Source organism: Marmota flaviventris, chromosome X, assembly GCF_047511675.1.
Source record: "Marmota flaviventris isolate mMarFla1 chromosome X, mMarFla1.hap1, whole genome shotgun sequence".
Taxonomy (NCBI): Eukaryota; Metazoa; Chordata; class Mammalia; order Rodentia; family Sciuridae; genus Marmota; species Marmota flaviventris.
In genome coordinates, this window is record NC_092518.1 from 106,100,775 (window position 1) to 106,126,549 (window position 25,775).

General features: G+C 40.5%; 1 protein-coding gene across 2 annotated transcripts in view; it reads left to right on the top strand.

Moving 5' to 3' along the window:
* Nucleotides 1-1,022: 1,022 nt before the first annotated feature.
* The window catches only part of Gria3 (glutamate ionotropic receptor AMPA type subunit 3), a 263,872-nt gene continuing 239,119 nt past the window's right edge, over nucleotides 1,023-25,775 (top strand). For both annotated transcript variants that reach the window (XM_027932362.3, XM_027932354.3), the window contains exons 1-2: nucleotides 1,023-1,131; nucleotides 2,283-2,441. In XM_027932362.3, the coding sequence (XP_027788163.2) occupies nucleotides 1,023-1,131; nucleotides 2,283-2,441 (268 nt within the window). The remainder of the gene's footprint in view (nucleotides 1,132-2,282; nucleotides 2,442-25,775) is intronic.

Below are 25,775 nucleotides of genomic sequence, written 5' to 3' on the forward strand. Positions count from 1 at the left end.
GGCATGCGCAGCATCTTCGGACGCATTGTGATGGGAACTGCTTCTCTGAGTCTCTACAAAGACTCCGGAGTAACCACTAACCGCCCCCCAAGACCCCCCTTCTTTAAGACAGACACACAAACGCAAAAGCAATGCAGCTCTTTTTAAAAAGAGGGCTGGCTGCATCTCGAAAGCCTGGTCCACAGGAGGACTGCTGAATTTCTATTGATCCCATCTCCGGTGTTGACAAACGCCAGCGCCTAGGCTTTGCAGTCCGCGGCTGCAGTTTGCAGTAGAGCTAAGCGGTGTGCGGCTTTAATTCCACGTCAGATCAACTTTGATCAATATCCCCCTACCGGCCCAATTGGGAGAGCCCAATTCACCGGAGCTGAGCCTTTCGCTTTCTCCTTCTGTTCCCCCCTCTTTAGACCCACCATCTTCGGAGGGGGGTGTCTCAGGTTTTCTTTATAATTTCTTTCTTATTTCTTTATCTCTCTCCTTTGTTTTTTGTTTTTCAGTGTTTTGTTTATTTTGTTTTGTATCTTAGGTTTTTATATTCTCTCTCTCTCTCTCTCTCTCTCTCTCTCTCTCTCTCTCTCTCTCTCTCTCTCTCTCTCTCTTTCTGATAGGGAGAGAGACCGCTTTGGCGAACCCAGCTAGCAGCCAATGAACCCGCCTTCCAGATTGGTGTGAAGACAGAAGTGAGGTGGGGGGCAGGGAGGGGGTGTGAGAGATCCTGGGAAAGAGATAGGGAGGGAGAGGAGGGAAGGAGGGAGGGAGGGGAAGAGAGAGAGAGAGAGAGAGAGAGAGAGAGAGAGAGAGAGAGGAGAGAGGGAGGGAGAAAGAGAGCAAGGAGAGAGGAAAGAAGAGGAGGAGGCGGCGGCGGAGGAGGAGGACTAGTGTGGGGTGGAAAGGAAGAGTGAGCGAGAGCAAGTTGAGGGGAGGGGGTGTAAGAGCCGGTGAATTCTTTTTCTTTTTCTATTATTATTTTGACGACTCCCGAGTTGCGCCCATGCTCTTGTCAGCTTCGTTTTAGGCGTAGCATGGCCAGGCAGAAGAAAATGGGGCAAAGCGTGCTCCGGGCGGTCTTCTTTTTAGTCCTGGGGCTTTTGGGTCATTCTCACGGAGGATTCCCCAACACCATCAGCATAGGTAAGCGACAGCGAGCCAGCCAGTGGGGCCAGGCTCTTCTGCATCTGAGACAACTGCCCCGGCGGGGCTACCGCGGCCGCGCGGGTCCCCATCCTGCATGGTCTGGGGACGGTGACTGGGGATGGGGACTGGCAAAGATCGGGGGATCTGAGTCCCAACCAGCTGGCTAGTCTGGGGAGTGCTAAGGATGAGAGAGGGGTCTCCTGGGGCTGATGGGGACAGCTGCCGGGTTTTCCAGCTGGGAGGAGCAGGGGAGATAAGCAGAAGGTTGGGATGCTGCAAAGGGGCGAAGAGTCGCGGCTTTTTAGCTTGCTGCTCTGGACTTTGCCATGGCGTGAGTGCAGCCACTGGAAGTTGTCCCAGGGTGAAGCTGCCTGTCTGGTCGCGTCAGGGCGCATAACCGGGCTGAGGCTCCCTGTCCCGCGTCTTAGGCTCCAGGGAAAAAAGGCTAGTGCTAGGGAATGTGTGGAACCCACTTTGGATCCACCAGACGCGGGCAGTAGCCAGGTTGGTGGCGAATGGGGTAGGAAGTGGGGGTGAGACAAGGAGCTGAGCGGGCGAGCAGCGAAGTCACGCAGACCACGAATTCATGAATTGCCGCTGTGTCTGTCTGGAACCCAGCTCTGGGAGCCGGAAGGGAGTTCTCTCTGATTCTGTCTGTATTTACAAGTCCAGAAGTTAGAATTGTTGCCATTACTGAACTAATCCCCTGTATTGTCACGAGGGAGGTTGGCTAATAGAGAACGGGATGGAGCAGCAAGAGGAATAAAATTGTTTTTCTTTCTAACCTCTCCCTTTACCCTGGTAAAGATGAACCAGCTGTGGGGATGGGGGTGGGAGTAGAGTGTACGTGGGGGAAGGCTACCGCCTAAGAACCAATTTCCACTCTTGGATGCCTCGTCCTATGCCAAGGCAGCCCCCTCTTCCCTTTCTTCCTTCTCTCCAGCCTCTTCTCTTCAGTCTAGAGAAACCAGGTTTCTCTTGGCCAAAATCTGAGTTCACAAGTCTGGAGAAACACACAGGTTGAAAACCAATCCTCAGTTGCGCATCCCAGTAATACTTAGAGGTATCTGGTACCTAGTGTTCCCCACTTTCTAACTCGTCCTAGGGTCAGGGGACACAAGCCAAATCTCGGTTCTTTTTGCTTATAGGTGGACTTTTCATGAGGAACACTGTGCAGGAGCACAGCGCTTTTCGCTTTGCTGTGCAGTTATACAACACCAACCAGAACACCACTGAGAAGCCCTTCCATTTGAATTACCACGTAGATCACTTGGATTCCTCCAATAGTTTTTCTGTGACTAATGCTTGTAAGTAGATCTGCTTTTGCTCCCTTTGGGACCTTGGGAACCTCATTTGCATTTTGCTTGTGGTGCTGGGGGTCTGCTGTGTGCTGGCTGGTGATTTCCTCAGTAGACATTTTAGGGGCTCTAGTCAATTCTGGTTTCATGTTGCATAAATCAACCCCAGAGGATTCTGCTGCAGGGCTGAAAGCAGTGGGCAAAACTCAAGGCAGTGGACAAAACTCTGTTGTGAATAACGTTTGATGCAAAAGTTTCATTTTCCTGCCTGCTAAACTAGCGTTCCTTCCCCCGCACCCCACTTTTTTTTTTTTGGCTGGGGGAAAAGAAAGAAAAAAATAGCATGGTTGTTCAGGGAAATTGCTTCAGATGGGATTTAAAAAAGAAGCAGCAGCAGTTTCTTGATTGAGTCAATTCAGGATGTACATTACTTGAGTGTTAAAGCTAGTGACTGGCAAGTAAAAAGAAGCTAAAACTGACAATTGCCTAATATGTAAGAACCAAAATATAAGGAATTCCGCCAACAAGTGACCTTGAGGGACATATCAGGCTGGTTTCCCTGGCCTCTTTCTGTCCTAGACTATCACCTTTCTTACTGAGAGAGCTCTGATAGGAACTGATAAGACTACAAACTGATTGCAAGTGATGAGTGCCTGGAAAACTGAAAGTCAGGGAGAAGACAGTTCTCAGGTGAATATTTGAAAAGCTAGTTCTTTTTCCTCTGGTTCCCCCCCCCCCCATCCCCCAGATCCCCTGATTGTTAAGGACAACACAGTTTCTAATTTAGAGCAAGAGGTTGAGGGGGAGGCTGGAAGGAGGAAAACTGAATATCAAAGGGAGGAATTTCATCAGCCCTAAAACCCTTTCTGAATTCCATAGTTGTGTACCATGATTATTCTTGTGGAAAGGAGGTATTTTAAAAAGTAAAACCATGGGAATCCAAAGGGCTAATAGCCTGCCGGACTAAAGATTTTTCTTGAATTGAATGTTTTGTTAGAAAGATGGAGAATTCTTCATCTAAGCTTATTTCACTAAAAGTTTCACAACAATGAGGCCAGTGATGACACAAAGCATGTTTTATTTTTATGGCTGGTGTACTTTTTTTCATATTTCTTTCAAGGGAAAATGATACTTATGTTTGGTCAGGTGAAACTTTGTATATGACTTCCTTCAAATTCTTCTGTCTCAAAAGATATGTAATTTCCAAAACCTGTTGGAAGAATCTCCAAAGGCACAGGTTCCCTGGATTTGAAGATTTGGACTAAGGGAATGGGGTTGAAGTATTCTTCAAGTAATGTAACAGTTATTAGTGCTGAAAAAATTTTAGCTGAAGGTACAGATCCTTTTATATATGTGTTCCCAGATACACTGTATTTGACGTTCTTTGGCTTTCCGACATTGATAAAAATAGGAATTTATTAATTCCAGCTAAGTGTGAAAGTTACAAAATGTCTGTCTATACTTTGCATCTTATTTCAGTAATCCAGGCCTGTCTCCATAGCATTTACAACACACATCTGACTCTTAATCCTGCAGCACTGTGGTCTTGTCAAGAGGTTAAATCTCAAGTGCAGCTTCCTAAATATCAATTAGAACAGATTTAAAACCAAGTACATGAAACTACCAGCATTTATTATCATGTTGTTAACAAATAATATTCATTTCATCTCCATTCAGTTTCTTTCCACTGACAAGGATTAGGATAAGAGAGGCATTTAGCTTCTTAGAAATGAATTGATTTCTGAAATTTTTGGTCCTATTCTTATGGTTGAACCAGACTGAAATCTGCCAGCCTAGGATCATTGGAATGCTACCCAAGGAGCAATCAGGAAATAATACTTGCCATGTGAAAAATCTCAAGTTTGGGAATAAGTAATCAGTCACCCACATTCGTGTTGAGTTGCCTTCACATCTTACCTCTCAGGGCATTAAAGGAGCAACCATGGAGAAGGAAAACAAAAGTTCAAAATTCCTTACCCTAAATCCATAGCACTTCTACTTATGAGGCTAGGTTATGGCCAGGGGCTTGAGAATAAGGAAGAAGGGGTGTGGCTCACTGTGCAACAAAAAACACAAAGCAAAAAGATGACCTTGACCTTAGTCATGCCAAATACACATGTATACAAGTACAGACACTCACCACAGATGGAAGAAATATCTAGAAACCAGTGATGTGTACCCAGCTGCCTGTTGCACTCTCAGACTTTACAGCTCAGAAGACAGAGGAGGAAAGCTGTCATCTTCTCTGGTCCCCAAAACAGTCATGTCTGAATGTCACAATCTTTGAAAGGGTGCCAGATCTCAAAGCTGTCTCTCAGCAGCTGCTGCCTGGTAGCTTAGTATGAGAAAAATGACTAGTCCAACCATATAGTCTGAGTGCCGAAACCAATGATTTCAAGGGGCCAAGGAAGACTTGGAAGTATCTAATCCTCCCCTCCAACTGGCCTTGATGATATTTTTTTCTTGTATAGGTAGAGGTTAAATATTTCAGGTTTGGCATACAATTCTAGTTCGGTACTAGAACCTGGTGATGACCCCAGATTCTATTCCTCCAAATAACTACCTGATTGTGCAGAGAAAAGCCTCTGTATCTTCTGGTCTGCTCTTCTCTGGAAGCCTAGAAAAATTTAAGAAAACCCCAGATGAGTCCAAATCTGGTCATCTACCTCTTCTATCTGATGTGATATAGAAGGGGCTGTTGAAATTTAAAGAAACTTCCCCCTACAGCCATGCAGAATTACTAGTTTCAGTTTCCCCTAGCACTATAATTGATCTCTTCTCATGATCTTTTCTACACCTTCAATTCTGAGGCAGGCACATACTTTTTAGGGCATAGGTTCACAGGTAAACAGATACACAAAGAATAAACTAAATAAAAATAAAATAAAATGGTAATAACTTCTGTGAGTACCCCATCCTCAACTCTCCCTTTGTATTGCCCCCCACTCCCATAATGTATTCAGAAGGCTCCCTTGCAATAAATCCCAGACATTAGTTATTAAAGACTCTTATTCACCAGCAACCATTTTTTTTTTTTTTTTGCACAAGCCCCAAGAGGTTTGCTTAAGACAGACTCTAACTTCATTCTGTGCCTTAAGAGGCCAATAAAACCCTCCCTGGCTTTGAAAGGTGGTTCATTTGGGATTTCAGCTCAGGGGTGAATTGAAGTTTATCAGCGAGACTCATCTGATTTCAAGCACATGTTCCCATTTCATAGGAATTAATAGTTTGATGCCTTAATTTTCAATTTAGCTTGATAAACCCAGAAAGAAAAATGGTGAGAATATTCAGGTTTCAGGATACATGCATACATAAACATATATAGACACCCATACCCATGTGATCAGTATGTATGATAAGAGATGCACACACAAGTAAGTTAGCATCTATTCTTTAAAAAATTGGATTTGATTATCCTTCGGCTTTGGGGGCTGTGGAAATAACAAGAGACTGCAGGGTCCCATTGCGTGGCTTTGCTGCCCTGGTTCCTCAGGAAATGTCGTCGATTCCCTTGAAGTCCCCTCCTGTGTCTTGCTGCTGTGCACTTGTAGTGCACTCCACACTACACCGCCCCAGCCTCTGCAGTGTCAGCTCATTAGCACACAGATCTCATATTCCCTCTCCGCACTGTCATTGCAAAAATTGCTGTTGTACACCTTTACAGCCAACAAATGTGCTCGTGGATTACGCACTGTTTGCAAGAAGCAGGAAAAAGGCAAATGTAACCTTAAAGGTTATTCACCATAGAATTGTGCTGTAAACGCGTTGACTTAAATAAAAATCTGTTGATGGAGGTGCAATGGTGATGGTGGGACTGAGAGTCCGACTTAGGAGTGGAGTGCAAGCTCTAATGGAGCCCCAGGCAAAATCTCTTTTGCTGGCTAAACTTAACCCATCAGCAGGAAATTTTTATTCCATTAATTTTTTTCAAGCCATTTGAAATATACCTACTAACTGAGAACACGATCTTTTTATAACTGAGTGCATTTTGCTTCCAAGTGTACTTACCCGAAACAGGTTTCCGTCTCTTGCCTACAGAGTCACAATCTAATTATCTAATTATTCTAATTGCCAGGATCCCTTTAACCATTTAGGTCCGTTTGGGAAGGAAATGTCTCCCTTGATCCCATGCTCTGCAATTTGGTGAATTTTGTTTTGTTTATTTGGGTTCTGTTTGAGTGTTTGTCCTTTCCACTTAAGCTTTGGAGCCAGGGTGAAGATCCCAGGATCACAGCTCCTGCTCTCAAATAGATCTTCACATCCTAGCCAAAGTCTCCTCTGGCTCCACCACTCCCACAGGTTCCCCATCTTTGTGCCTTTGCTGCTCTCCCTCTCTCCTGTCAGCTGGCCATTCTTCAGTAAGCTCACTAGCTTAGCCCACTTCTCAGCCCCTCTGGCCAGCTGGCTTAGATCACTGAAGCATGAACAGGTTGCCTCAGTGGTGCCAGTCAAAGATTTAAGTCACCTTCTCACAAGGTTTATTATGGGTTTTTAAAAATCTATTTTTTATAGGGGGAGGAGGAAGCAAGGTGATGCTGTTCATTTGGGTCATAAAAGTAGGTGGCAATCAGCAGGCTGTAAAGGTGAGCTTCCTGCAAAGTGTGTTACCTCCTGTACAAGGCAGCTTCCCATCAATCTACAAAATGGGGATGGGGGAAAGAGCAAAGAGAATTATTTTGTTCTGTATCTGTGCTTACTGCAAAATGGTCCATGATTTTTATTCCTCTCTGGAATTTTAACTTTTTTCCCTAAAATGAAACTAGTTTTTCAAAACCCCCCACTTTTGCCTGTGTAGAAGTTGTTTTCTTAATTCTGCATTTCCCTCCCTAGTTTCTAAGACTGAAAATAATAGGAGCTGGTTCAGATTTTCATTTTATGTTTTTGACTTCTGATATATTTTAAAATTTCATTGTTCTGGGTAGTCAGAGGTGATTGGCTGGTTTTGTTATAACAGATTGAAAAGTAAATGAAGCTGCTGAGGTGGTATTATTTGTCTTCCTTTGTGGACAAGAAATTTTTCATTTTAATACAATCAGTTTAAGGATTAAATGACAACATGAATTTTAAGAGAGGGCCAGAAATTTAGAAGGTAGAATTCATAGCTTTGGGGGAGAGGAATAAACATTCTCACCAAGGTGATTTACTTTTAAACTTCTTAGATGGGGGCTGCAAAAATATGTAAAATCTCATGAGACTTGCTATCTCCTATGAAGGTCAAGATAATCATCTGTGTACTTTACCCACTCCATTAAAAAATCAAGTTTTGACTTTATTCTTTTGGCTTTGATACTTCGTGTCTAATGAGATGAAACTGTCCACAGGAGGGTGTAATTACTGCCGCAGGTGGGGACAATGGTTAGTTTTCAGCAGGAGTGTAGGAGTTGTGCAGACACAAAAGAACTCCCTCCCTCCTTAGGGCTGCTCAGGAAATGTCTGGGCTATAGACACAGAGCTGCAAATAGCATCAGCCTCTGTGTGGGTTCAGCCCTGAACTACCGCAGCCACCCACAAAAGGGGTCAGTCCTTAGCAAAAGGTTAACATGGACAGAATTTGTTTCCCCTTGTTCTATCTCTTCCATTGCCATTATTTTCTCCTGCTCTGTCTGTCCAGTTCATGCCCTTTTCTGGGTCTCTAACTACCTACTCACTAACTAGCCCCTGATTCAGTTGTTCCCAGCACACTAGACCTAAATCTATTTTGTGTCAGAATATCTCTGTTCTTAGTCCATCCTCCTCAGAGACTGCATTCACATTTGGGGGTGACAGCTTTTTAACTAATACAGAAACACAGATGAAAGTGGCAAATAAAGGATCAATATACCTAACAAGGAAGCATTTGCTTTGAAATCAGCGACCATGTGAACCATAATGTCTCAATTTCAAGGCAAGATTCTTAACTGGGGACATCTCTGGATATGATGCTCAGAGTGGCTGTTCACTCTTACCCAAAACAAAAGTCAGCTGGCTTTAGTCGTGGAGGACCTTTACAGGCCAAGGTAAAATACTAGCTACCCATAGTATGTGAGTACACCAAAAGCACATGCAGGTGCAACTTCCCCATGGTAAACCTAAAAGTTTTGAGGGTAATTTGGGAAACAGCCAAAGTTCACAGAGACTCATTTTATTGGAGTCTATTATAGTATCTGAAGCTACTTTGTAACCACTTGTAGGAAGTGTAGGGCACAAAAGGATGGTCATAGGAGGGGAGAAGGATAGTAAGGAAGTTGGCCCTCAAGCAGAAAGTTTCCATTCCCTGGGATTGCATATGGAATGCCATGTTTTATGAAGCAATATCTCTCTCACAGACACTAAATAATAGCTCTAGAGGCATTTGCAAACCTAGCCAAGAAGTGTCTCCTCTTCATTCTCTCCATCCCTCTCTTGCCTTGGCTCAAGCATACATTCTGGCTTCCCTCCTTATGGAAATAACCAGCATACTCTCTTCTGGATTTTCATTTGACCACTGATGAGAGAAATATGTGTTTGCGTCCTTCAGTCCAGACCTTCCGGCTCCTCAGTTTCCAATTGTCACAGGCTTCTTAAGCAATCATCCACAACCCAATCATCATTTGTCCTTATGTGGAGGAGGCAGGGGAGCAATGATAAGAATGAGAAGAGGAAACACAGCTAGTAATGATCCCTCAACACTCTGTGGCACAATTCAGTGTAGAATAGCCCTTCTCAACCTTTCACATGCACACTGATCATATGGGCATCTTGTTAAAATGAAGATTCTGATTCATTGGGTCTTTGGGTCTTCTGTGGAGCTCAAGACTTTGCATTTCTAGCAAGCTCCCCAGTGATTCTGATGCAACAGTCCAGAGCAGGAAAACTATGATCACCAAAGGAAAGGTTCTTTCAGACAAGCTTTTACCCATGTTCATACCTTTTTGCCTTCCAAAGAACGTTCTGTAAGAGACACATTTGGCCCATTCTGACTTAGAGATATCTCTATCATATTCCCAACAGCCTTGTATCCATGTCAGGCAGGTAGGTGGCATGATTAGATGTCTAATGAGAGCATTCACTTGGAGTTAGATTTTGTAAGGAATGTAGAGGGGAGACTAGAAGGCAAGCTGAGAGACGAAGTAGCTCATGAGTCAGGATGACAATATCTTGGCTTCTTGCCACACCCCAGAGTACCCCTTTTAGAAACAACCTGCTCAAGAGATCTGAGGTTGGCCTGTGGTTTCTACTCCCTTTCCACTTTGCTTCTCTGGGTCATTGAATGCCAGAAGGAGATACGTAACATCTGCTCCTCAGCTGTCTGACTTCTCTTAAACAGGGTTAGAAAAAAAGAAGTACAACACAACTCATATCCCATCTGGTCCTATAGGATTCTAAAGAAGTGACTCCATTTTCAAGGCCTGTGCCAGGCACTCATTGATAAAAAGGAAGAGAAGTAATGACACTTCTAAAATATCTAAGATAAGGACTACTCCAAGGATGTCATTAAAAGATTACCCAGGGTCATTTGAAGCCTGCAAAACGGCACTCAATTTCCTTGAAATATTATTCCCTGACAGTTTACCATTAGTCTGAAATTCCACAAATCAATTTATTTGTGTTACTATACTGAAAACCTGTGCTAAAATGCAAGTGAACTATCTGGAAGGTAATGAGTTAAATCCTTATCAGCCATTAATATTTCAGCCAGAATTCTCTGTTCAGCCAGAATTCTCTGTTCAGATTACACTGCAGAATCCTCAGAGGGGACTATCCAAGACAGGTAAGTGACCCAAAATAATACATCTGCCCAAGAAAGTGGAGCATCAAATGGATGGTGAACATTACAAAGGTTACTGGAAGACCCCTGAGGTTGAGAAAGGGTCCTTGAAAAACACTTTAATGCACTTTATCTATTTTTCAACATTTTATCTTATCCATGGATAAATTCAGGTACTTTATTCTCTAAGATCTTAGCTGCCATTCACCATATAGTTGCTTTTGACCCATCAAGTCATACCTTTACAGTGGTAGTAGGCCTGCTACCTGTTTTACACATGATTTTTTGCTGCAATAGATAATCTGAGACTCAGCAGTCTCCAGTTACTGTGGGAAATTTTCAGAAGTAAAATCAGTTTGTAGTGAGAATTTTTTAGAGTTTTAAAAATTGTTGTGATCAAAATAGTCCCCTCTGGGGGTGAGGATGTAGCTCGTGGTACAGCATTTGCCTGCTACACATGAGATCCTGAATTTGATCCCCAGAACTGTCAAAGTACTATCTCAACTGTCCACAGTTGGCTAATCTACCTCACCAATTACTCATTGCAACCAGTGCCCTCATATTTGCAGCTGCCCAGAAAGGGGTCAGGCTATCAGCAATGCATGAGATTAGGACCTTGCCCACAGAGGGATAAGTATGTGGGTAGGAGTGTTGATATAGGTCTCTGTATGGGTTAACAGCCTTAAAAATTTCAAGTAGAAAGGCCAATAATATTCAGTCAGCCAGAACTTCCTATAGATTCCCAAATATCCTTATAATTCTTTGTAATTTCCAAAGCTACTTGTTGATTAGATTAGAACAGTGTTTAATTGGACCACTTGCATCAGAATCACCAGAGATGCTTATTGCTTATTATATGAATTCTTGGGTCATACCCCAGGTATATTGAATCAGAAAATAGAAGGATAAGCCTTTTTAACAAGCTCTATGGGTTATACTAATGCTCAATTTGGGAATCACAAATTTAATAAACTCTGATACTACAAACAGAGATTTGCAAATTCAGATTGAATGTTTATTGAGCACCAGTAAATGCTAGGTATTGTTCCAGGTGCTTTCACATATATTGCTTCTGTATGTAAGTGAGGTGCTATTGGCCTATGAAAGTATTAGTGAGTTTGGCTCTCAGGCTGGAAATTCAAGCCTTGAAAGATCTGATACTTACCTCAACTCACGGTCCCTGAGAGAAACAAAGCAAAAATGCTCTTTGAGATGCTAAGTAGAGACAAGGGAATGTTTTTCATTTTAACAATGCTTCTTTCCTTCTCTGCTTGTTAGCTAATGATTGGTCCTTAGCTATGCTATAAACTAGATGTCATAGTAAATGCCAAACCATTTGTTAAAAATAGATATATAGCAATTGGTTCACATTGCATTCATTGTGCCCTCCTCCCCATTCTTGCTGTCAACAAATTTAAAATCAGAACTGAAAAATAACAACTATCATTCATTGAAGCTATACCATGTGGAAGATACTGTGCTAAGCATTTTATATATCTTCTTTCATGGAATCTTCACAACATTTCCAGAAGGAAGGAACTCACATCCCCTTTTTATAAAAGAGGAATCAGATGTGGTTCAAAAATGTATAAAAGACCAGCCCAAGGTCACCCAGTTAGCCAGCTAAGTAATAGAACCTGATAATTTCCTGCCTCAGTTTCAATTGGAGTTGACATCTCAAATGACCCTAGGAGCCAGACAGACCACACAAATGTGGAAAATGGACAGATGTGTCATAATAGGGAGTAGTGAGGCCTGTAGCAATCTAGAGAGTCTATGTCTCTATCTGAAGGCATTCAAATCCAATTTTTTAAAAACTACTATGGGACAAAAAGAACATTTGCAATGGTACATGAGGTGACTTGGATGCAAGGTGCAAATTTTTTGGCTACACTACATTATACTGCCTTTCCAAGTTGAGGGAAGCTCTGTTAAGTGGTCTTTATAAGTACAAAGAACAGCAAAGAAAAGCTCTTTTCAGTAAAAACCATATTTTTTACTTTCTCCTCTAAATGTACCATCAAGGTATCTCAATATGATAGAAATCTTTCCTTTGCACACATACTTGTGATCCTACATACATATGCAGTTTTTCCAGTAGCCTTCCATGGCTGAGTGCCAGTTCAACTCTAACTAACCTTCTCTAGACAATGCTGAAACCTATAGCAAGGTCAGAATGCTGGCACAGGGTCATTAGCAAGTGCTCAGCAGATCAGAAAATGTGCTTCTGAGAGGGCCTGCTTTGGGAAAACTACTTAGGTTCCAGTATATGTAAAGCCATAACTGGAAGGCCTCTGGATCAAATAAGAATCTGTCAATTATTACTCAGGGTAGAAGCTTCCCCAAGACTCCAAGAATGAGGCTCACTAACTTTAAACCAAGGTCCAAAATAGAGATGCTGCCTAGAGTTCTAACCTGACCTAAGCCAACTTGGTCATTCACAACCATTAGGTAACTGGTGGTTATGAACAGCCTGCTGTGACTAGAGTGAGGCCTAAAGGTCTTTTCACCATAACCTCATTATCAGATGTAAAAACAAACCTCAGACAAAATTCTGTTTCTTGTTAAAATAATAGCAAGCAAGCATAAAACAATTGGATATCTTGTTCTTAGGATCAGTCAAATTCAGCTCTTTCTTTTTAGGAGTTCCAATAGTGGCTTGCACAAAGGTTCACTTGAGGCAGACAAGACAACATCCCGATATCAGGATTTATTTAACCAAGAATCCCCAACAAGTGGCTGCCCACAAGACAACTGATGAATATAATTGGGGTACCATTTATAAGGGATAATACTATAGAGCTAATTACATCCTTATATCTTCTTTCTGCTAGTTTGGGAATACCACTACCCCTCTTCTAACCAACCCATAAGTGATGAATGCTACTAATTTCACCAATGAGAAATTTCATGTTATTTACCAAAGCTTCTGATGTTCACTGGATATAAACTCCTGGGGTGTTTTTAGAATGACTTATTGATTAGAATTTTTATATGTTAGATAACTACTTCTGGACATTGTATGGGAATAACTGGCTATGCCTAGGATACAAACTAAGATCAACCCACCCACGTATATACCACATAAGTCAATTGAAATCTTATGAAGTAAATGAACAGAAAATATAATGATTGAGAAATTATGTTTCTATGGCCTTAGGTAGCAGTAAAAGCTGTGGAGGGAACAGGGGTGTATGGGAATGAGCAGTCAACCAAGAGTTGGGAGGTCTGGGTTCAGCTCTGACCTCAACTTCCTAGATGAACTTGGTCAAGTTTTTCCATGTCTGGTTCTCGGTGTTTTTTCCCCCATTTTTAAAGTAGAGAGGATCTTCTGAATGATCTTTGAGATGTCTGTCATTAACATTCATTGATTAATTCTTGTTCCATTTTACCATCTCACTTCATTTCTTAATGAGGACAATCCATCCAAAAAGGAGCCCTTCAAATTCTAATCTAGAAATTTCTCCTCATATTCATCTATTCTGTGATTTTTAAAGACTCCATGATGAAAATATCAAATTCATGGAACCAATGGATAATGTTTCCAGCTAGTTATGGATTATCCTTGTTCATCCCAACTCTTCTACTTACCAAATGTGAGACTTTGGGCAAGTTACTTAGCTTCACTGTGCCTCGAGTTCCCCAATTTTAAAGCAGGGACAATAATAATTCTTACCTTGTAGGGTTGTTAAGAATTTTCAATGAAATAAGTCTTGACTCCACATAAAACACTTTTAATCATGTCTGATATATATTGGATATTATCATCAATGCAAATATTATTGTCAGTACCATCACTAATTCAAGATCTTTTGAAGTTTTTGTCCTAAAAAGAGAAAGCATCATTTGAAAAATAAAAGCTCTTATCATGTTAGGGATTTCCTTCCTGTGAACAGCTGTCCTCTGAGAATTTCTATAGTTTTCAGTTCTTCCACAAACTGAAAAAAAACATCACAACACCCCTTCAGAGTACCAGCCCATCAGCCTAACCTCAAATATCTCTCAACGTGTCCAAGTTTGCCCACCCAATTTACCTTTTGGCAGTGACAGGTACACAGATACCTTTGGTGAAGAAAGCCTGAGATGCACATTTCTGCATAATCTAAGGGCTAAAGTATTCAAGGGAAGACCTAGGGTTCTCTTCCCCTGAAAGCCCCAAAATCTATCTTTATCTCTAATTCAATCTGTTCTTCTAATCACAAAATGAGTCATCTTTCTGTTCCCTTGTGAATTCGTTATCTAAATAGTGCACATGTAGCCCCTGTGACTTTAAAGGCCTCGAGGCATCCACTTGTCCTCTGGAGGATGAGTCAGAAGAAAACACTTGGACCAAGCATCAGGAAACTGACTCTGCTGTCAGGCACTGGTACTTCTCTTGGAAATGGGCTGCCCACTGAGGAGCACCAAGAAAAGCTGCAAGAAATTGTTCAGAACCTCCCCGGTAGATCCTTTCACTTCCTTGGGTACTACAGATCCATTAGTGAGTGAATTTTCTTCCTGGTCCCTGGAGTTAAAAGCCCAAGGAACTGAAGGGAGAGACACTCCATACTGCCCATTCTCCTCTGGAGCAGACATTATCCTGGCACAACATATTGCATTCATTGTCACCTCATCTTTTCTACTTCTTGATGACACTCAGCAGTTGATAATTCTTTTAGTCTTTTGCCATCCAGATGATGAACGCTCAACTGAGATCCATTTTTAGCACATCTCTGAGTCTAGGCACAGCCTTTTATAAGAGATTAATCCACTTTGTATAAGAGCTATGAATAGTAGGTAGCTTTTGGCCTCTTTGATTCTGCCAGGATCAACTCTTACTACCCCCAATTCTTTGTTTTAGAGTCTATAAACCTATTGAACATGCAGAGAGGGAAACCATGAGGAAAGTTGTACTTTTCCCAGATAAACAGACCTAGAACCATTCAGCTCTTTCTACACTCCTGGCTCCAGAGAGTTGTACCTTACTCACTGAATGAAAGGGTTGTTGTTTGACCTTGCATAGTGGAAAGCTTTTTTCTCATATTTAGTTTGGGTGTTACTAAAGGGCAAAGAATGTCTCTAACTTGGGTTGCCTGAATTTGAATATTGGTTCTCTCACTAGTCATATGACCTTGTGCAAATTACTTAACCTCTCTGTGCCTCACTTTCTCATCTGTGAAATGGGGGTGAATATAATAATAAGTACCTTATAAAGGTGCTATGAAAATTAAATGAGATTATCCATGTAAAATATTCATCATGATATATCGCATATAGTAAGTGTACAAAAAATGGTAGCTGTCATAAACACCAAGTAATGTGGTGGCTGGTAAATGAAGGAGAGGAATTGAATTAGTCAAAACTAAGCTCAGGAAGAGACTCTTCCCATCTCTGGCCATTCCAAATTAACATGTACCCTCTGTAAATCTATAACTGAAAAGAAGCTCGATGGGGTAATCTTTACTAACAACACTACTTTAAGCATAAGAGATTTGCTTTGAGGTGAAAAAATGTGGAGAAAGAAAGAACTGATGTGGATATCTCCAAAATGCAGAATGAATGCACCATTAGGCTTAATCATGCCACCATTAAATGGAATTGTCTAGAAGGACATGATTCTTTTTTCTGAACTAGATAGGAATTTATTACTATCTATGCTTAGGATAAAGCAACATAGATAGTAACATGATAACCTTAGCACTTACTGGCTTAAAGGAAAGAACAATCTTTTCTAAAGTGTAAAGAAAACGTGTTAATGTGTTTAAAGTAGGAGTGTGGAAAAGTGGATCCTGTAGTCTTCACTCAGACAAAGAGTGATTTTCTGAGTTCTTTAATTGAGGGTGATGTGTGGATTTAAGTTTAAAGCATCTCTGTTTGAGTGGATGGATTTTCTTCTTTTGATGGTACTTGCCTAAGTCAGGCAGAAAATAGCAAAGGAAGGAGATATGGAAAAGGTTAAAAGAGAAATTTTGCTAATGTGATTTTCCAGCATTTCAGTCTTCATTTTCTCCAGAGCAAAGGTTAACTAGCTAATTCCACAAGCATAGATTCACCAGAAAGGATCCTGCTGAGTACTACTAGGCAACACAGACATTTTTCCTCCTTTCTCTTCCTCTGTATTCTGGGGTGATAACCAAAGGCAACTTTTTTCCTTCATAATCCATGTCCTACCAGCATGATCTCCTCTTCTCATTTCTATCCAATTCCACTGCTATATTTTATTATAGATCATTGTTCTTGCTTTTACCAATGAGGAGAGTGAGGAACAGAGAGGCTAAGTGTTTATCCCAAGGTTGCACAGCTATTTGATAGCTGAGCTGGGATTACAATGCAGCTCTTCTAACTTATAGCACTTCTCCAAAATGTCTTCCCACCATAATCCTTCTTCCTTTAGCTTTCACTGCTGCACAGTGATGTTCAATATGAAAATGACAACCCTGTCAGTTTTAAATAGGTGGCAGAGAGGAAGAATAAATTCACAGCAAGTGAATTGGAAATGTAGTAAAGTATGAGTTTCAGGGGCCATGGTTAATGGTATCTTCCATCTAGTGCCCCAGTGTTAAACTGTCATCATTTTACCACCCTCTGATTTATACTCAGGAATGAGCAAAACAAAGTCTTGAAGTCTAGTTATAGATCACAGACTTTTGGAGCTATAGCAAGTAGTTCTAGTACAACTACCTCATTTTATGACTGAGGAAAGTAAGGACAAGGAAGGAAAGATTTTCCAAAGATGATACAGCTCCCTAGTGGCAGCAGCAACAGATTCCCATATTGGGGTCTTTTCCAAAATGTTTTGCAACTGTTTATATAGAAAAATGTACTAAGGCAATACCATAGGCTTTATTACTTTCATATATTTCTAGAGAATCTTTTTCTATAATTGTTTCCTGTATATAAGTCATATTATCCCAACCTGATATTTTAAATGTAGGAAAACATTTTAACGATTATAGAAGTTAAAATATAAATTTAATTCATGCTCATTATAAAATAAGCTTCAAAAATATGTAAAAAATATCACCTAGGTAAGGTAAAAATCATACCAAATTGGGTTTTACCATATATTCCAATTTTTCCCACATTTTTAGTTTATATTATATTGAGAGTATTTTTCTAGACCCTTTAAATCTTCTTTAAAATTTTTAATGTTTTTACTATTTATAAATTATTCTATTGCATAGTTACTTTATAACATGTGTATATATAAGAGCATTACTATATGTGCATGTATTTATATATTGTATGTATTTATGCATACATATAAATCTATTACCTAATTCTGTGCATCCTGATAGATTCTCAATTCACTGAGGTTTACAAATTTTCCTCAAATTCCTGTAGCAGTTATATTCCAACACAGGTCTAAAGACATAGTAAATACATGATAAATACTTTTTTTTAAAGAGAGAGAGAGAGAGAATTTTAATATTTATTTTTTAGTTTTCGGCGGACACAACATCTTTGTTGTATGCGGTGCTGAGGATCGAACTGGGCCGCACGCATGCCAGGCGAGCGTGCTACTGCTTGAGCCACATCCCCAGCCCTGATACATACATAGTCATACTTTATGACTATTAGTTACTTGCATTGTGTCACACATGAGATTTTCAGGGATACCTGATATATAAATCATAATACACACTGAGTCCTAGACCAGTAAAATAATTTGTGAAAGGTCATAGGGCCAGATAATAACAGATATGGAATAAGAACACAGGTTTTCTGAGTTCAAGTCTGATGCCTTTTCCTTTGACAAATAATGGCAACTAACTATTCTTGAATGTTCACTAAATTCCAGGTACTTTCTATATATTTTATGATTTATTTTTTTTTTTTGCCATAACCATATAAGGCAGATAATCCAGCCAGTAGAGCAATAATAATTATGCTTAGAAGCAGATTCTCTGAGTTCAAATCCTGGATCTATTTCTTTCTAGTTGGATAGCCATGAGTAAGGAACTTAACCCCTTCAAGCTTAGTTTTCCTGTCTTACAAATCAAGGAAATTGTAATATCTGCCTTATATGGTTATGGCAAAAAATAAATCATCTAATCCAACATCTTAATGTTGCATACAAGAAAAGACATTCAGAGGATGAGAGCTCAAAGTCACAGAGCTAGTCACAAAATAGGACTAGAATCCAGATATTTCCCAAACACAATCCTAAAGTAATCATTACAGCATTTTATGCGCTGACCTTTACTGAAAATGGAGTAGAGAAAAACTCCAGTTTTTTTTTTTTTTTTTTTTTTTTTTTTTTTTTGTGGAATCCATGTAGGCAGGAACTGAATAACTGGGTTTTTATTGTTAGGATAAGCAAAATGTAGCATAGCTCTAGAATATTTTTAAATATCAATCTTATTCCAGATGAGAGAGAGTAAAGGTGCAGGAAGGTGGGGGTGGGTGAGGCTTGGTCAGATGTGGAGAATGCCCTCAGAGTTGACCAGATTCTGAAGAGATTTCTATTGTTCCCAGCAATGACCACTGCAGCAGATGGCCTTCCTTTGATTAGTAATATTTGTCTTTGCAGTCAGTCCTCAGTTATGTGTTTTTTGAAAACTTGTTAAAGTGGTTGAAATTGTTGGTTGCTTGAAAATACCATTGCCAATTGTTGGAATGGAGTAAATTGATTACAGCCAGAGGACTATTCATTTTCCCTTGGCATGCAGAGCAGACCATGTCAGGCAAGGGCTGCAACACTGATGGCAGCTCAAAGATCACTGCATCCCCTGAATTATATCCCTCCAGGTACTCAGCAAATATATGTGTTGGATACTTTCATCTTTACATTATTTTAGCTGAGATGAGAGCACATAAGCACTTCTGCCTGACAACCTTTTCAAGTTCAACAGCAGAGAAGTTTATTTTGAAAAGAAACAAGAAAGGAGTTTTTCAATAGCAGGCTCCAAAGGTGACTAAAAATGCCATCCAACAAAGCAGCCCATTAAGAAATGTAGTATGAAATGTGTTAAGATGATAAACCCAAATGAGGTCTCACTATTCTTAACTCCAGAATTTTGGCTGACTTTAGCTGCCACTGCTGTCTGGACAGTGTTCATTGAAGTTCGCCCCTCCTCCAATCCTGAAGTGCCCCTTTCTGCCCTTCAGGTGAAGGGGACCCTATTGCCAAAGGCAGCTCACTTTTGCCTGGTCATCCTCCCAGTTTCTGCTCAGAGGGACTACCTGCCTTGGCCAGAAAGCACTGCAGAAATCAGAGAGCTCTCTGTCATGCTGCAGAGATCACAGGCTAAAATGTTCACCAGGTGGGGGCCAGCCAAGATGAGGTCTCCTGCATCTGGAGTGAGTGGCCAAATTCTGAAACTACCAAGGTAGAGGGAAAGGAAAAATGACCTTGTTCACCAAGCCCTGTTATGCCACAACAAGCTGTCCCTGGAAGCCTGAAAGGAACAAATTCCAAGCAAGTCAAATTCAGGCTTACTTTACACTGTGGGAAGTAAACATATGGAATACCTTAGCCTAGAGTTGGTGCCAGCTGAAAATATGAATACTGTCAGGCAAGGCTCAATAGAGTCATGACTTCTAAGGCAATGATAGGTTTTTAAGGGGAACAAGGCTATTTGGGGTCATGTTTCATCTCCAAGTTCAAAACTAGTAAGGACAACCAGATCCTCTGACAGCCTCAGTGAACTGAGTCCTGAAGACATACCTGGGCTCATAATTGTGATTTTGTTCTCTAATTAAGCTGAGAGAGGGTGAGGAGATGTGGTATTTAGGGTTGGTTGCTTCAAATGGAGATGCTAAAATCTCTGGTTTGCTCAGGGTGAGATTCTCGCAGACATATTAAGGGGAGCAATATGTTGTAGAACAAAAAGCTTTCTATTCCTCCTGCCTTGCTCTGCTACTACAAACCAACTCTGTGACTGTTCCCTGTTTAGGCTATGCCTTTTTCCATTTGTAAAATAAGGACATTAGAGTAGGTGACTTCACATGTACATTCGAGCTTCAACTATATTTAATTCAGATGATATCATGGAGTTTCCTCAGACAGTTTTGGTGGGCCCTTCCCCTTTCTTTTCCCTCCATTACTCATGAGCTCAGGGTCTTCAAGATGCCCAGAAGATTCCCCAAATTCCACCAAGATGTCTCACTCAAGCCTGGCTTCTACAATAGAGACACAAGCTCTGGAATTTATATCTCATGGCCTCTTACTCCATTCCCCAACCCCCTAATGGCCTTATAAGGAGGTAACACTGGTTAGATACAGAGGTTTTGTTTTGTTCAGTGCAGTAGTCAAGTTTGGGCTTCAATTATCAGAGGCAGCATTGTGTGCACTTTAATGCCAGAGCTTACTTGTGTTAGAATTCTGGTTCTGCCCCTTCTAGCTATGTGACCTTCATAAAGTTACCTAAATACTCTGTGCTTCACTCTCCTCATCGGTGGAATAAGAGTCATATTACTATGTTCTTTCTAGGGTGATTGTAAGATTTAAATGAGGAAATTTATATCAGATGCTTAGCAAATTGCTTGACATACAGTAGACTTTCCACTAATGGGCATCTTCTTCATTCTCCATGAAAGAGATGTTGAGCTGAAAATCAAAAACAACAAATCAATACATATTGAGCTGATAAAGAAGACCATAACTTTAAGTAGAGGCAAATTGTCTGACTTCTCAGGGCTTCCATGTTCTGGTCCTTATAATTATATGTTTAGAATTTATCAGGAACATTCTGGAAACTGCACAGCCAGAGAGAACTATTTCTGGTAAGGGTGGAATCTGCATAACCTTCCAATTCTTACTGCATAGATGAATGCTACATTTACCTCCTGTGGAACCAGTCTAGTCTATGGAGACCCTCTGGGTCAAATGATAGAAAGAGAAGTTCCCTCAAGTGACTCCTTGATGTGGCTTATCTATTCAGTACTCAACAATATTTCATCAGGCCTGTTCAAGGTATGAAATTAAACTATGAGTTGAGAACAAAGCCAGGAAAAGGTAACAAAGGATCATTAATGTATTGTTCAAATCCTGTGTTCTGCTGTGTGGGTATGTGTTGGGGAGGTAGGAACAGATATTACGAAAAATCAACTTCTGGAAACCCTGTAGCTCATCTTAATCAGGATTCCAAAAGTTTTCTTCTTTAGCTTTTCTTTCTGAAAAATTCTCAGCCCTTAGTAGAAAGATCCCAGTAATTAATTGGGATACATGTAAGAACACAAATATGTCTTAAGAGTTTAATGAATCAGGTAAAGAAGTAAAGAGAGATGGTTCCTAGAGTGTGTACCAGGTCCAGCATGAGGGAGGATAAGAGAGATGATGATCTGCACTGACTGCTGGCACTTCAAGGGAACATTCATGGGTTAAACAGCTTTGTGTTATTGTAATAAAATACCTGAGATAATTGATTCATAAGAAGGAAAGGTTTATTTTGGCTCATGGTTTCAGAGATTCACTCCTTGGTTGGCTGGTCCCATTGTCTTAGGGCCTATGCCAAAGCAGAACATCACAGCAGGGAGTGCATGGTGGAGGAAAGTTCCTGACATCATGGTGGTCAGGAAGCAGAGAGAGAAAAGGACCAGAGCTCCAATACCCCCTTCAAGGGCATGCCCTAAATGACATAACTTCCTTCCATCATCTCCCAATAGCACCATGGTCTGGGGATGAAGTCTTTAGCTTATGAGCCTTTGGGAGACATTTAGTATCTAAACTATAACAATCCATGAATGAAGGATGGTAAACCTCTTATACAACAAGATAGGAAAGGCAAATGCTATTATTATGCCCATTCTATAGTTAAAGAAAGAGGTTCAGAGAAGTTAAAATTCTATTCTCAGTAAGTGGAAGGATATGGTACCCAAATCTAAGTTTAATCTTGTACTCTTCTCATTCACCATGCCATCTCCATTTAACTAGTTTTATAAGGGAGCGTATGGCTCCATCAAAATTAATTTTCCAGATAATTGAAGCACACGTCTTACAACAGTGCAAGTGCTATTTTTATTTTAACCATTTTTGAAGAAAAACTTTCTACAATGCAATGCACACCTCCATGCCTTTTTATGCAGAAGATACAGATTACTGTGCTTTTAATCTTCTATTTTCATAGCTTTCTCTCTCTTTTCTCAATGTGGCTAACAACGTTCAATACTGAAGATAGCATGTTTGCAATGGGGTACTCATAAAAGCAGATGTACTAAAATGTGACAGCTAACAGTAAGGTAAATACATGCAGAATCACCAACTACAAAAGTCCAGCAGTTTGGGACTATTCAGCATGGGACAAATAGATATAAGAGTCCAAATAGCCTCCCAGACAACAAACTCCATATTGGAATTGAAATTCCCAGTAAAGACCCAGAAACATAAACAGAAAAAATTGAATCGCACTCATTCTACTACACTGGTAGGCCATGGAGAAGGGGTAATGGGAGAGGTCCATCCCAGCTGGGAGGAGAATTTATTCCACTGATATTGTTTAGAAATGCCTGTTCATGGTGATAATAAAAAAGCAGACCTTTAGACAGTGTATTACCGCCTTTAAATTCTCCACACACAACACACCCTCTTTTGTTTGCACCCAGGCAGACCACTCTTCCCACCCCCACCTTGGCATACCAATGCTTTGCTGCATTTAAAAAGGTGGAAGGGGGGAGGGGCTTCCATTTGAAACAGACTCTCTCTCAAGTGGTATGTCTAAAGGGGTAAATATTCACTGATCTGGAAAATGTATCCCATGTGAGATGCATGGGAAATTACTGTGTGTTTAGCTTGTCATTTCCCTTTTCCTCATCCCACCTGTAATTTCAAAGAAAAAGAAAAAAAAAACCCTACAAACAAACCCTCTATAGATTGCCGGCCTATTGGCCTGCTGCAAGCAACTTGGATCTTTTCAAATTCCAATCAGAATGGGCTCTGCTTTGCCTTTTCCATCTCTGTCTCCTCTGACCCAGCAAAGTTTCCCATCTTTCATCCTGTCACTTAGCTAATGGTGTGTGTCCCTCTTGCATACATTCCGTAGTCACCAGCTTCTTTCACTAGTGGAGTCGTCAGCGAGATGCTCGGCAGATGGCTCACTGGCTGCCGTTCTTGTCCCCTCACTGCAGCAATCTGTTGTTCTAAATCAAAATGTTAATGAAAAATAAAAGAACACAGTGCCAATGTCTGTCTGATTTAAATTAATATAGAGTCAGTCATACCTTTTGAGGCAGGTTTTACTGGCACAAGGTTTTCTATACAGGCTACCCATATTGTGTGTACTTTTTTTCTCCTCTAATTAAAATTAAACACTTTCATTTATCTGATTCTCTCTTGGTACCCCCAACCTGTTCTTTTTAATAATAACAAAGGCCTAACAAACAGTCGATTTCAGTGTTCCAGGGAATGGCATCTCACCTGGTGGAACATAATTTTGAGAGATATTATATGTGATGTCTAATTATAAACATGCTTTGATTAGATGCTGTTTTCAATACTGAAATGACACGTTTACTAAATGCCTGAAGTGCAGCTCTAAGTTAAGCATGTGGTTATTGAAATCTCTTTCAATCCGTTTGTTTTAAAACTGCTGGCAAAATCATTGCTAATTTGCTACTTTATTTACAAGGGCCCTTCACTTTCTACATACTCAGCACAGTATTCGTTTCTGCTGCAGCAATAGGACTGTTCCCTTCTTTGGGGAAAAATGAATATGTCTGCAAGATCATCTATGCAAGACAAATTTTCAACTTCAATTTAGAGAGGCAGTGGCCACAATGATATTAATGTACCTGACAGGGGAAAATCACCTCTATGTTTTAACTTGCAAACAATTGTAGAAACCAAGAGAAAGGCAGTTTCAACAAATTGCAGAAGATCACATATTTCATATATTTTTCCTCTGAGTTCTTTGAAAATACTTCTAGGAATAGCTTAAGAAAAGGAATTATTATAATACAATGATTTAGGTATAATTTAGTATAATGTAGTATAATAATAAAAGCTGACAAGTACTTCTTATAACCAGGCATCCATCTAAATGATTTACATTTATTTAGTCTTTCAACAATCAAATTAACCCTATAACTTAGGTTGATGTCGCAGATGAGGAATCTGGGGCATAGAGAGGTTAAATTACTTGCCCAAGTTCACACAACTAGTAAGTGACAGAGCTAGAGATGAACATACTTATCTCCAGAGCTTTCTCTTTTAAGCACTATCCCCTTCCATTCTGTGCCACAAAGGACACAAATTCCAACATTTTGGAAAGAAAGCTATTGATTTTTTTTTTCACATCTGTAGGAAGTATGTTCTTTTGTTTGGTTGTGTTTGCTTCAAACTAAGTGAGAAGCAAGCTCTACATCCCTGGAGCTTGCTCCTTGATAAATGCATGTGCTATTTGCATGTGTCACTACAATTAAGACTAAAGTGAGTCAGACAAATCAAGTGGAGACAGCAGGTAGGAAGGAGAAAAGCCTGAGTTTGAGAGCTAGACGTAGGGCACTGGTCATTAAGTCAGTCATCTCCATGCTGTGCACTCTGGTCCACCCAACAGTCCTGATGAGAAGGTCAAAAATTGGTAAGGCCTGCATAGCCTATATCTGAACCAGTGGACCAAGTAAAGACTCCCTTCTGGGACAGTTCCAGGTCCAACACTTCTCCCTACTGGCAAACAGGGTGACCATACAAGCCCACAACCATTGAAATCCTGCTGCTCAGAAGCTAGTTCAACTGGAAAAGCAAATAATGGATGAATTATATATATATCCCAGGCCTAGGAATTTTCTGGGGTATCAAGTTGTTTAAAGGGAAAAAAAAACCCTTCCTCCCAGTAGAAAGGGATTGACTAGAGAGTCAGTCATTTCCCTTGCCAATCCTCACTTTGGTATTTGTATTTTTCTGGCCTTACAAGGGACTAAATGAAAATAAGAATTTGAAAAAGGATAGTATCAGATAGCAGGATATGTTGAACAGAACCCTGGGTTAAAACAGGTTCCAGCCCCAGCTTTGTTTCTAACATACCTCTGAGCCTCACTTAGATCCTTTATAAGATGAAAAGGCTCTATGAAGGCTTTCCAACATTAAATACTACATGATTTTAGCCTCCCCCACTATTTCTTAGTAAAAGGTGATTTTCCCTATTGCAAAAAGAAAACTCAGAAGATGATCTAACTAAATGGACCAAAGATTAGATCTGGTTTAGGGTGTTTCTGAACAACCAACTCAGACCCCTGGGGTCAGAATGTAGATTTCCTTTTGGCCTGTTCCTCCCAGTTGATATTGCTAGATAATTGCTCACTCCTCTAAGTCATGTATCATAGTCTCTTTGAATCTCTGGGATAAAAGAACCTTAAAGGTCACCTTTTCCCACTTCTCCTCAAGGCTGGGTTCCCCTTTATCTAAACACAGCCAATCTAAGAAATGGGACAAGTGCCAACTCTACACACAATCTGAAGTGGTGCTGTTCACCTAGCTGGATATCACAGATGCTGGGCTGTATCATCTGATGATTTCCCCCAAATATCCCTCATTTAGAGCTCACCTTTTCTCTCATAGTACTTCTTAATGCCAGAACCCCTTTAACATAATGCCCATATTTTCATTCTACAATAAAAATATATAAGATACAAATTCCCTGGGAAGAGATGGCACTATGTCACTCCATAGTAGATCCTAATATGAGAGCAGATTTCAATAG